At 33.6% G+C, this 13,577-nt stretch overlaps 1 protein-coding gene across 1 annotated transcript in view; it reads right to left on the minus strand.

Moving 5' to 3' along the window:
- Nucleotides 1-13,577, minus strand: part of LRRIQ1 (leucine rich repeats and IQ motif containing 1) — a 115,069-nt gene that overhangs the window by 85,094 nt on the left and 16,398 nt on the right. The window contains exons 9-13 of the mRNA XM_086461917.1: nt 11,527-11,720; nt 10,620-10,747; nt 4,677-4,750; nt 4,302-4,395; nt 188-364 (exon numbers count right to left, since the gene is read on the minus strand). Coding sequence (XP_086318043.1) covers nt 188-364; nt 4,302-4,395; nt 4,677-4,750; nt 10,620-10,747; nt 11,527-11,720 — 667 coding nt within the window. The remainder of the gene's footprint in view (nt 1-187; nt 365-4,301; nt 4,396-4,676; nt 4,751-10,619; nt 10,748-11,526; nt 11,721-13,577) is intronic.

Here is a 13,577-nt window from a genome sequence, read left to right on the forward strand (position 1 = left end):
AAGGCCCACATATTTTAATATCTGTCTGAAATATTCTTTGCACTGAAGTAAATGATTCTAACCTCTTTCTTAGCAGAATATATTTCCAAGCAAAAAGCTAAGTAAAATTCATAAGACACCAAGAACTACACTGACAGTACATGAAAACATGTTTCTGAACACCATTTATATTCACATAAGTACATACCCCAGTTCAGCAGCCTTTTTTTTCAGCAGAACATTTTCTTCAATTTGAACTTGACAAAGTTCCAGAAAAGTTCTTGATTCTGATCCTCTGATTCTTTCAGTTGTGGGTAAAGCATGATAGTTTAAGATTTCACCATCAAGAAAATGTAAACTAGGAAGGACCTCACACAAGGAAGGCCTTCAAAAAGAAAAATATGTAATTAGTTTTATGAAAAAATCCTGATGCTAAAACGCCCATTTTATTGATACAATCATATAATAAGACAGAACATGATGAGAGTTGTCCAAGAATTTGTATATACTTGTCTTACTTCATATGTTAATATATTAACTAAAACGCTATTCTTAATAAACCACAGAACTTAGTAAAATTTCTTAATACTTTGTTGGCATAAAGACGAATGCTGAAATACTGACCCCAGGGAGGTCAACGGCCACATTCACAGTTCACTAGAGCTAGCATTTTACCTACTTAAACAATAACAGGAAAACATGACACACTTGTGCATAGGCACCTGTAATGCATTTGATCAGTAGGCAACACAACAAACTAGGCACAGGATTAAGAAACAGCACTGTTTTTGTTATTTAGATTTAAAAACTGCAACAAATAGTAAACATTGTCAGTCTTACTTCCTTTATCATCTGCATATATCACAAAAAAGCAATAGGATATTCAGTATGACTGACAGAAAAAAATCCACTTTTGAAATATTTAATTTGTGTCAGTGACAGGGATGACAGTAGAGATGATGTTTCCTTGCTATGAAAAGGACAGTCTGGGCCACTGATGGAAGAAAAAACATGTATGAGAAACTTACCTATCAATTTTAAAGAAATAGTATTATCAATGATATCTCTTTTAGGTTATGATGAAATACAATCTAGTACTGCAATCTTATTTCACATATTTCTTATAACACACCAAATTTGTTGAAAGTTTAGTTTGAAAAATTATTTAAATCAATACATCAACACTCAATATTTTTACTAAGTTAGTTTTAAGTAACACTTAAGAACTCTTGAAAAAATACTTATTGTAGTCTGTAAGTCCCCTTACTATTAAAAAAGATAATACTATTTTCAAAATTTTAGAAGTCCTTGACTATTCCCTGTGAAGGTAAAGGACTATTACTCAGCTCAGACAATATACACTGTTTAAAAATTAGAGGAACCTTGTATGACTGAGTTAGAATATTCCAAAATATAGCTCAATAGAATGGTGTTTTTTTTTTAGTTTTTACCTCAATAGAATTAGTTTTTTTGTGAATACATAGCTTTCCTTCTCCACTGCCCATTAATGTAAGAATAACCCTGTCTGAAATACATTTGGAATAAAATGATGGGTTTAGATAGACAGTCCCCGAACACATAGAGAGAAATTACCAAAGCTGATGTTAAAGAGTGATACATCAAAAAAGTACCATATCAAAGTTGATTGATGCTGGAAGTATAGTGTCTTAGAGCTATGGGATCTCAACACTAGTTTTTCCAGCTGGGTTTCTCCTGGTGAAGGGCTGAGTCAATATTTCACTTAGTGAAAACTTCCTGGTGAATATTCTGTCACTTAAGAGGCTCTATTAATCATTACAGCATTGAAACACATTCCCCTAGGAGTGCTCAGACTGATCCTAGGGTTTAATTTTTAAAAAGCAATTTCTTATTACTTCACTTTTGTTGGTGTTATCGCTGGCTGGACATGAAAGTACAAAACCGATTGGGAAATTTTACAACTAATTCCTTTGTTGGTATCAAGGGGTTATGTAAAGTTCACTGGAACATATTGCCTGAAGTTATGGTCAATGCTGTATTCAGCAAATCCATATTTTATAGTATCCCATACTCTAAATCCTTTAGACAAATGAATCTCTTGTCTAATCATAAAAGCTCTGTTGGGTCAAGCAATCTAAAGTGTCAGTTCTTATAGTTAAATTGGAATTCAGAAAGCTTTTCCCCTCCAGGTTACAAGTGAAATAACAGTTAGTTTGGTTAAATAGTGAGAATTAAAACAATGCAAATGGGAATTTAAAATATTGTCACAGCCACTGACTTTTATTCACAAAATTACCTGCAGAAATCATGGGAGCGCAAATAAGTCTGTTTATCGAAAAAACAAACAAACCAACCAAGAATGTATTTGTACAGCTAACTTCTAAACTACTCAAACATTTCCAACTTAAAGTTTCAAAGCTGTTTTTTTTTCCCACTAGAATACTAATCAGAAATTTGTACAAAATTCTTCTAATGGAAGATACACGTGTAAGGGTGGTTTTGTTTCTGGTTTATCTCTTAATACAATGCAACAAACATACCTCAAACTTTGCTGTTGTTATACTAGGCAATCCAATGCAGCGCATGTGAACACAGCTTATCTAAACTCACTCTTGTACAACATTGCAGTGTAAAGCCTCACCTTTACCTGACTTGAAATTATACAAGGAACAATTTTGGTCATTCTTCAAAATTTCTAAGCTTAAAAAAAAAAACAAATCATGTTTTTCTAATAAAAAATCTCAGTCATCTGTTCTAATTACATCAAAAAAAAAAGTCCAACTGTTGTGTCTCATTTCATTTCCTCAGACATTTTATTATGTCAACACTTTCCTAGGTAAGTACTTGATTACCCTAGCTGAAAGAATTGGTAATGATTTAAATACTTATTGATTAAACGCTTCTTTGTACATTTAATGGAATGATACTAAGAATTCACTAAAAGACACTCTACCAATTCAACATTCTGGAACATCACCTAAAAATCTAAAATTGCATTTCCAACTTGTCATTCTGCTCCTGAAGGCCTGTAGACTAGAAAGTATTAATTCTAAGGAAGAGAAAAGAATGCTTCACATTAAATTAACAGCACTACTGTACTTTTGCTGAGCAATTTCCTCAGACAGCTTTAAATCTTGATGGCATTGGCCCATGTATGGGGTTTCAGTCCACAGAGTTCTCAAGAAACCAGGAGGCTTCTACTAAAATACAAAAACCCCTGTCCATGTACAATTTCATTCATATGGCTTACAAACACAATCCTCATTTCAGGGATTCTGGTGACTGCATCTCGTTTCATATGCCAGGTTTCCTTTCTACCCTTTCCAGTTTTTATACATACACAGGACCAGGTCTTTAATTCTTTTTCAGATTATTATTTCCATATTATGCATCACTGAAGGGCAAAGAACAGCATTATTTTTGCATCTGTGTGTCTTTCATAATCATAACAGCTATTAATTTTTGATGTAAAGATAAGGAATTCTCAGAGAGAGAAAAAAGTCTAAGCTTCAACTACGAAGGGAAAAGCAACCATTCACACAAACTTTTTCTTCTTCTAAATTTTTTCCTCAAAAGACGCTAAGCCAAGGATTCCTTGACATGTTTATTATCGACACCAGCCTTTCTCTAGCTATGTGCAGTGTGAACCTGCCACAACAGTAAGACTGTTAAGCAGTGAACGGATGAAGTGATGGAAGGGAGTAAATAACAATAAAAAAAAAGACAGCAAAGCAGAAAGAGAAACAGTTTTAAAGAGTGCAGATGAAAGAGAAGGAGAAAAAGGTTGAGTGAACGGTCATGTCAAAACCTGTCAGAAAGTTAAAGTTACCAAAGGTGGTAAACTTGTTAGTAAAGAGGAACAACCACAATTCATGCTGAAAAAAGAAGATATAGTGATCAATGGACAAAGAAGCAGTTACAAATAAACAGCATGAAGAAGGCCTATGTCATCTTTATAAGTTCTGCATTTGCCTGAAGAAACTGTCATAAAGAAAAATACTCCTTTAGGATAACAGTTAAATAGCACAGACAGACCACTGTCAAGTTTCAGCACAAACTGCTGCTTTTTAAGCTTCCAAGTGCCAGGTCAAACATCAAGATTTTTGATTAAACAAAACTGGAATTCTTAGAAAATAAAGATTACAGAGTCAAAGTTTATTTGTTCATTTCATATAATTCTCTTCCAATACGTGGTAGTGTTCATACTTACCTATTTTCTACTATTTCATATACATACATACATGAAACTTTTAGCTGATTTTGATTGATGAGCAAGATGTATATACACCTGATTTTTGGCTGATTTTGATTTTTTGATTTAGCAAATTAATTTATTTTCTTACCTCCAATTCCTTTCTTGGAGAAGAGGATTTCCACTGAATGACAACTCCCTTAGTTTATGACAGCCACTTAACCATGTAATGGTACCTTTAAGGTCTGTATTGTAGAAAGAAGGAAAATCAAATATATATTTGAATGAAGGACCATATTATTTCTCATAAAATCTTACAGGAAAGTAAAATGTACCAAAATCATTAAGTACTACAAGCAATTCTGCTACCTGTATATTTATAATTGATATCTGTAACATCCATGTTTGGAAAATATTTCTATATTTTCTGCATAAATGTCTCTTAAAATATGAAATTTAGATAAATTTATAATTTAATTAAGAAGTTCCTGTTCGGATGTGGTTTTATGTTTTTTGTACAACTCACCTGACAAGCAGTTATTTTTGACATCCAGCTTTTCCAAAGATACAAATGAATTTAAAGGCACCAGCTCAGTTAATCTAAGAACAAAGCAGAAAGGGTTTTTCTTCCAATTAAGTAAAATGGCAGTTCGTAAACAGAAAGGCATAAGAATCTTTTGTAGTTATAACAATTTACTTATTTACATAAGAAAATACTCATTTAGCTATCCAAGGTGCTAGAACTAATATTAAAATTTTAACTTGAAAGCATTTCTTAGTCTTCTCAGTACCTCAGTTTTTAATATTTAGTCATTCATGTTTTGTTTTATCTGGTAAATATTTCATTCTGTTTCTTGCATTTAGTGCAGAGGATCTGAAGTCTTGTAACATTTACTCAACTCATTTGGCCTTTCTTTGGGCATCATTACGAGAATGAAACCAACAGAAGGCCCTGATTTTGAAGAATAAATAAAATCTGCTTTTCCTTTTTCCTCTTCCTTCATTTATTACTGCTCAAACTTCTTGTCAGTTTGTTTCTCTCCTCCACTCAGCACATTACTTCCTAGATCCTAAACCTAACATAATCATTGTCACAGTTGTATTTGTTAATAGGTCAAGACTCCACGGTCCTGTAAGATATTTTTAGTGTTTCCTCTGTCTTACTGCTTCCGTAAAACAGTGTCAAATAGGTGTCTATTATACAGACAGTTATGGAATTGCTCTTGCGTATCAGAGCTTTTCTTGTGCAATAAAGCAGCAAAGCAGTAGTAAAGCCATGATAAAATCTTACTTGTAGTACTGAAGAGTAAACATAAGGAAACTGAGCTGACATTTATCTGTACAAAGGATTTTGGACTGTAAGATGTGTATTATCACTTCTATTAAAACATTAGCATCCAACGTTATTCAACTTTCTTTACTTGCAAACTTGCATTGGTGCAACTAAGAATGAATGTTGAATTCTCCAGTCAGCTGCCAGCCTATTTCCAAATATTACCTTTCAGATTAAAAAGTTTATTTTGTTTTATGTTAAATATGAAAGAGAAAGGAAAAATTAAAATTAAGATGCAAGTCTTGAGCTAAAACTAGAATGTTTATATATAAGCACATACTAAATCAACTCTATCTTTAAAAAAAAAACAAACCAAACCAAAACAAAACAACAAAACAAACCACGTTTAGGTAACTTGTTTCATCCCTGTAAGGACAAGGCCTAAGCATAATGACAGAACTGTAACACCAATGGCAACGTGGGTGGTCACATTATGACTGCTAACTTTCATGGCAAGCAGTGTTTTCTCAGGGTTATAGTGCCTTTGAAAGCTATAAATCAGAATTCTTATGGTCAGAAACATGACCATATGAAAAACCGCAACCCACTCACTCCATAAACTTACAACTGATCAGAGTCAAAAATGCTTATCTGTTGCTGAAATGTCTGGCAGGGAGGTAAAAGTTTTCCATGGAATCAAATAAATATGAAGAAGTATTAACTCTAAAAAGCATTAAGCCTTATATGTAGATCTGCATATAGTACTACAAATATCAGCATTTTAGGTTCTCATGATCAGTCAATAATACATAAATATATTTAACATTTGTAACAAACACCATCATAGATACCAGTGGCTAAGAGCATGGCTGCAAAGACTGAAAATCCATGATTCAGATTATAGATTCACATATTCAGAAATTTCCAGGAAAATAAATTATGTACTTTGCACAAGGGATGAAAGATAATGCAGTATATTTTATTTATAGTGAACGAGTTATTTGGATCTTTATCAGTGTATTTTGTGGTGAATTAGAAATTGTCTACTGGATTGTTCTTTCCTGCCGTTGGCACTATACAAGTTAAAACGTTTCCCCGTCATTCTATAGCTTTCCCTTTACTGACATTCTTTGTTAATTTTTTTTCCTAAGAAAATTCAAACCAGAAAGACAAAGGACATTACTGAAAACTTAATACTACTTGACCTTGTCACATTAGCCCTGGGCATAAGAGAGATATAAATTACAAAGAAGACACAAAAGTAAAAGATATTCACAAAAAAGCAAGCTATAGCTTCCTCTTTCTGCTCCCATTTAAGGCTGTAGCAGGACAGGACACAGATAGCCACAGAAACTCTATGTCAGAAAACAAGATTTAAGAGACTAAGATAGTTGCAAGTATGCTTCATAAATAAAGATTGCTTTTCCGAACACAAAGAGCAGTTACTGCTCAGGATGGTCCAAATCCTGCTGCGCATCTGCTTTTCCCCAGGAAAACTATCATTGATGTTAACAAGAGGTTAGCAGGAAGGAGGGCAAAATAATTAAAAATAAATTCATATTAATCTAGATCTTAAGTAAAGCCTGTATTTCTTTTTAATTATTTTAAAAATAAAAATACCTTAGTTTGCAAAATTCACGTTATTTATAAGTATTAATCAGATATAATGTAGAAAATCTGTCAGCCACTTGTTTCTTGAATACTCTAGTGGGTGATATTTCAACTGTGCCACATAGTTAGAGATAAACTTATCACCAGCAAAGAATTACCAAAATTGATCAAAAAAATCTAGACCGGTAAGGATGGGATGGGGAAAACCACTATACATATATATAGCTTTTTCATGACTAACTTATTTCAACATCCAATGACATTTAGATTTATTATGACAACTCTGGAAAAGTGGTCAAATTCTCAAAATATGATGGCTTGAAAAGACCGTGAGTTCAACTCTTACATCTGAGAGATTAGGTTAAAACCATAGATAATATATATTTAAGTAGGGAGAACAATATGTCCTAAGAAAGAATTAAGCTGACTTTTTAGCATTTCTATTATAAGCGTTTTAGGAATAGTATGCATCTAGTTGCAAAAACACAGGAGCAACATGTTCACAAAAAATTTAATACCCACCCACGCCACCCCCCCCACCCCCAAGGAATTTTTGCAGATGACTGCATATTAAAGTTTTATCTATCACACTTAGGTTATCTTAATGAAAAAGAAGAGATAACAAAAAAAGAACTTTGCCATATTAATGCCATATTTAAACAGAAATTTTAAGAGCAACAGGTTTGCCTATTTTGAAGTTGTGGGGAAGAAAAAAAACAGTAATGGCCACCTGAACAGCAGATTGATTTAGCATCTTACTGTAAAACTTTTAAATGAAAAAGACATTAACAAGTAAGCTACATAATAAAGTACGATTACATGTAAATATAAATACCACATGAACTCTTAAAACACATTAACTATTACTCCCAGGGACAAGGTTTTCTCTCCTACACCTAAACCTTTATCCACAACAGAAGAAAAAAAGGAAATGTGTCTTTTTTGAACTAACTTAACAGTTGTGTTCTCCAGCTGCTATAAAATAGAGCACAGATCTTCATAGTCGCAACTCTGCAGTAACCAAGTCAAGAGGATATTCATCATTGGCTTTAGTCAACTGCACATTGACCAAGTATATGCTTTGTATGTGAAAGCCATAATAAAACATTTAATAAAAGCACTAGTGGAGAAATAGCTGTCATTTTTATATTTGAAGGATATAATCACTACCTGCGATATTACAATTCCTTGTTGCTAGACTGTAGGTTTAAAACAGCTTTTGGAGTCTTATCTTTGGCAATTTCTGGTTTATACACAGACAAAGTATCTCAGGAATAAAAAAAATCCCGTAAATTAGTGTAAGAATTTTCTTTTTGCAATACTTCATTTTTAGAAAGAATACAGATTCACAGCATTACCATTATATGGGCTTCCTGCAATCAGTAAAAAGGAAATGGCACTCAGTGCACACTTGAAAAAAATTCACAAAATTGCACTAGCTGTAGGATAAAAGTAAAGAAACAGCTTTTCTTTCAACAGCTTACTCCATTACATTCACTGTTGCTATAGAACACCAAGTTACTTATGCTATAGCACACACATATGGAGCTGCTTATAAATGTACATAAAGTGAGCGTAACAGAGCAGGCTACCGAAATGCTAGGAATTTTGAGGCTTTTAACATGCATTTAAGGCTATCTTGTCCTGTTTGTTACAAAGATTTGAGATAAGCTATAGATACATCAGGGAATTCTGGGGGGAGGAGGCGTGTGTTTATTTTCAGTGCATCCAGTTTGCTGATGCAAAATGATGTGCTTTCCCCTAGTCTAGCAGAAGAAACTCAGGAGACCAAACACTACATCTCAGCTTGGCTACTGGAAAACGAGAATAAGCACTACAATGGACATAAAAACTGCAAAATCATGGGATAGGCAAGTGACACAAGGTACATCTACATGGCCAGTCCAGCACAACCTAGATCCAGAGGCTGCATTCAAGCTATGCCTGAGATGGTGCTCCTAAGTTTGCTCTCTCCCTAGCATGCACATGACATCTTCAAGCAGTTTTGCTAACTTTTTATTACACACAGCATAGATACACCTTAATGTTAACAAAAACCAAACTGGCAGAAGAGGAGGGAACTACAAGAAGATAGAGCCACATTGCTGCATATTCCACAAAAGCTGAACAGGACAAGGTGAAAACAAAAAGCAAAGAACATGAACTATATCAATATGTGTAGTTCAGAACCTAACACTTACAAATAATGCTCTTGTTAATCACAGGCAGGAAGCCCTTTCTCCAAACTCAAGAATAATTAATAAGAAAAAAACCAAATCCTAAAAGCCCAGCGACTTGAAGATTAGATTCTGTAAATATAGCTAGGTGTTATATTTAATCCAAGAGTTTACATGCATATAACTTCATTAGAGATTATATGAAAACAATCTGAAAAGTTACATAAAAATATCGGTTGTACATACTCAAATAATACTAATTTTCCATGAAGGACATTCCTTATAATAACAGGACTCAGTCTTACAGACCTTTTCTCCCACAGGCTCTCACCTACAGTTGACTCTTCTGAACTAAATGTCACATAGGATGGGATTCATCTGTTCAGATGCAGACACCTACACATAAGCTGGTCATTTTGACTCTGCGAATAGTCAATGAAGGTGAACAGGCTCTTGTAGGGTGTGATTAGTCTCAAAGCAAATGGCTAAAAATGGCAGATGAATCACACTCTAAAAGTATCCCCTCTTCACTAACAGGAGAGTAGAGAGATTAGTTCAGAGTGTATATTCTCTATATTGTGTGCAACAGGGTATATTCTATTTGTTTAGCTAAGATCAATCCTATTTAGAGCGAAATGATCATAGTATAGAAAAATAATTAATTTATACTAATTTAAAATTAATTTACTATTCTCACTTTGTAAATTTTAATTACTCCATATTTTTTTAGCAGAATTTAAACTGAGAAAAAGGGGGTGGGAAAATCAAAATTTTGACTCCTGAATATCTGGTCATTCTAACTCTACAGATGTACAGGCTAGCTTAGACAATGAACAGAAAGCTAATTACCAAGTACTTCTGTGCACAAACTAGTTTTACACCGCTTGTCTTGATCTTTCTTTTTTATTTTCTACCTTTCAAACTGAACCATAAGAGTGAAAAATTAAAGTAAATATGCTTGTTTTGGAGGGCATTAACATATGTATGTAAAACAAAACACATTCTCATTTGTCCTTTTTAACTCTAGTAGTTGCACTTAACATAGCCTTCAAAGTCTGTTTTGAATAAGCTAGCTATAAAATATGAAGTTTGACAGACACGCTCTAGAAACAATTGCTGAAGAAAGGAAAAAAAAAAGAAAGACCGTGCTTTTAATAATGCCACAATGCTCAAAATTTTTTTTTTGTATAACATCTAATAGAAACAATTACTTCTCATAGTTAATGCTGTCTCAAATTTTCTTAGCTAAAGGTAGCCAACGTCATTACTTGTCAACCATGTTTTCAAAGAGTATCTGGAAAAGATAGTGATATTTTAACCATACTGAGAATTATACTTTTCAGATAAGTGTTATGTTACTAAATTCCTCTGTATCACTTTCGTAAGTGGAAGAATGTTTATTGCTTACCTATTTTGAGACAGTAAAAGAATCTGCAATAGAGGCAACCAATACAAAGAAAGCATTCTCATAGCAGAAATGCTATTGTCGTCCAAATAAAGCTCTCTTAGTAGAACATGATTTTCCAGTCTTGGAAGCTAAATACAAAAGAGATGGTTATTTAAAATTAATATAAATTAGAGAAACAATGGAATGCTTACCAGATGCTTTTCATAAATCATTACTCAATACAAGCAAAACCCACATTTTGGATACATGTATCATTTCCTTATTATATATGTACCGGTTGTCACAAAAAAATTCTACGTATCAGGTTGTAAGTATTTTTAAATATATTCTACCTATCTGAATAGTTAATATAAAAAACCAAACCAAACCAAAAAAATACAAGAGCCCAAGGCCACAGCCTTACTGTTTTATTCATGCAGTTATTTGCTTCTTGTTGACAATGCTTTTCCTCTCGGATTCATAAGAGAGCCATTGTCAGTAAATATGACTAAGTGTACAGTTAGCAAACTACTTTCCTATTTTAAATTCTGTGGCACAAACTTCAACTTTCAGAGGATCAGCATACATCAATCAGCCTGAACTACTACTTATACGTAATGATTAATATTTTGATACAATTTAAACAAAGAATCTGCATCATATAATAAAAACTGACAACTAGATGCTATAAACAAAGGAGGGAAACACAATTACTGAAAGGCTGATTTTTCAAGGACTTAGGAGCAAGAAAATACTTCACTGCTAGCCATTTGTAGCTTTGAAAAATCTCCCTCTAATAGGGGGAAAAAAAGCCTATCCAAGAGCATGAAACATCCCACAGCAAACAAAGAGCACATGATCGCATTCTTAAAAATAGGACTGTTAACAAAGGTGTATGCACAACAGCCACTGAAGTCAAAGCTTTTACCTCCTGGAGGTTATTGCCTTGCAACTTCAGAATTTGAAGTAGGCCACAATTCTCAATGCCTTCAACTTGTGTGAGATGATTAAAAGAGCAGTCTAGGTGAATGAGAGTAGGTGCCTCACAAAGACCTTTGGTGCTGATTAACTGATTATGGTCCACAATTAATTGCTGAAGGTTTTTCAGTGACTCCAGACCACCTGAAAATTAAAGATTTTCGCTGAATTAAGCCAAAATGAAACAAAAACCTGTTGGTTTTCAAGTACTAAGAAAACCCTGAACTTTCTATATATTTATATTATCTATAGCAACAAGTAATATTAGTCCTGTATGAGGTTTAAAAATAATTACTGTATTTTGACCTTATCAAATATACAAAACATACAGTTCACAAATATCTGATCCTGTTAACCAAGTAATAATAACAGTTCATAACCCCTTTAGCACTTCTGTTGTTGCAGAACATTCTTTTAGTGATAAACTATACTTACTATGCTTTAAGCACTTTATAACTGCTGCTCAGAACATATGGGCTCTGTGAAATGCTAACAGCCCTCTAAAAATCACCCCTCAAAATGAAACAGTATTTATGTCTAAAAGTTAATTTTCATTATTTCATTTTTAAAAAGCAAAGTGAGAACAAATTGTGTTAAAACTTAGGCCAGCACCACCTCTATTATTTAAGTGCATCTTTTTTAAGGAACTATATCATCAAATATTTTTAATGAAGAAATTTGTAAAGAAAATTTAGTGCCTTTAAGTACAAAGCTATACTTCTATAGCCATTACACTCTCAACAAACTCACTTCCGCCAGCTAGTGTAAAGAGCAAGAATGTGTGAAATCTCTACCCCAAAAAGATACAAAGGAAAATGTTCCTGTCAGCATCTATTTCTTTGACAGAATTTTCCCCAAACCATTCTCTTACAACGGCAAAAATCACACTGTCTCTCCGCAGTCATACATATGCTAGCTGTTCCGCAACGGCACTGATACATCTGACTTGCTACAGATCCAGGCAATTTTTCTGTACCTCTAGTACAACTCCTTTGAAGAGACGCCCTTTACAAAACATACCTAAATAAGGGATTTATGAATTTACTTTTCTGTCACGTATTCTTCCCAGGATTATTTGAAGTAATACATCGTCTCCTCTTTATCTCATCAAGTTCCCAAAAGGAAGTTGGGTGAGCTTTACAGAAGTGAATGTTTTTATGATTGTCCTCCAAGAATAAGCTGGATTTTGAGACCAGAGCCCAGTTTGCACCATAGATTATTGAGAATACAGAAAAGGAATTAAAAAAGAAAATGAACAATACAGAGAAAGCAGAAGCAAAAAAATTAAATGTCAAAACTAGCAGTACAGTTAAAAAAACCCAATCAAATATAGGCCTTTGAATCATAGTAATTTAAAAATGGACAGCACCTAGTGGAAAGAACACAATTGCCTGATATTAAAGAGATATCATCCTAAATCTAAACCAAATGTTCCATATTGTAACTTCAAAACTGTGCTTTAGGAAATAAATATAGAAACTTTTAATTACGCTGAAAGAATTTCAAACATGCCCATGACATACTATCCTGACAGCAAGATCCTGGTCTGTATTTTTTTAATGCTTGGATAAAAATGAGAAAGGAACCAGCACCATCTAGTGGTCCCAAAACAATTTCGTTTTAACAGCTCCCAAGACTTCCTCACAAAAACACTTCTTAAATCTGCACTTTTAAGTTATCAGCATAGCAGCACTGGAAACATTAAAAGCACTGAATTAGTCTGGAGGGGGACAGCAAGGAAAGACTGCACACACAGTAAGAAAAGGCAAGGAGTTAATACAGGATCTGGAAATTTCCTATTCTGCATGCTGCAAAAAGCACCTTTTTTACATCTTCTTCTCCTCATCTGTCTTGTTTAATTAGACCAAATGTCATTTGGGACAGACACGCCAAGGCTACACACAATGGGATCACAATCTATTCTGGAACCATCAAATGCAGACCAACAGAAACATACCCAAGAGTAACAATGTAATACAAACAGATGGTACTTTAATGTTT

The sequence above is a fragment of the Leptosomus discolor genome, chromosome 1 (assembly GCF_034619465.1).
Source record: "Leptosomus discolor isolate bLepDis1 chromosome 1, bLepDis1.hap2, whole genome shotgun sequence".
NCBI classification, from domain to species: domain Eukaryota; kingdom Metazoa; phylum Chordata; class Aves; order Leptosomiformes; family Leptosomidae; genus Leptosomus; species Leptosomus discolor.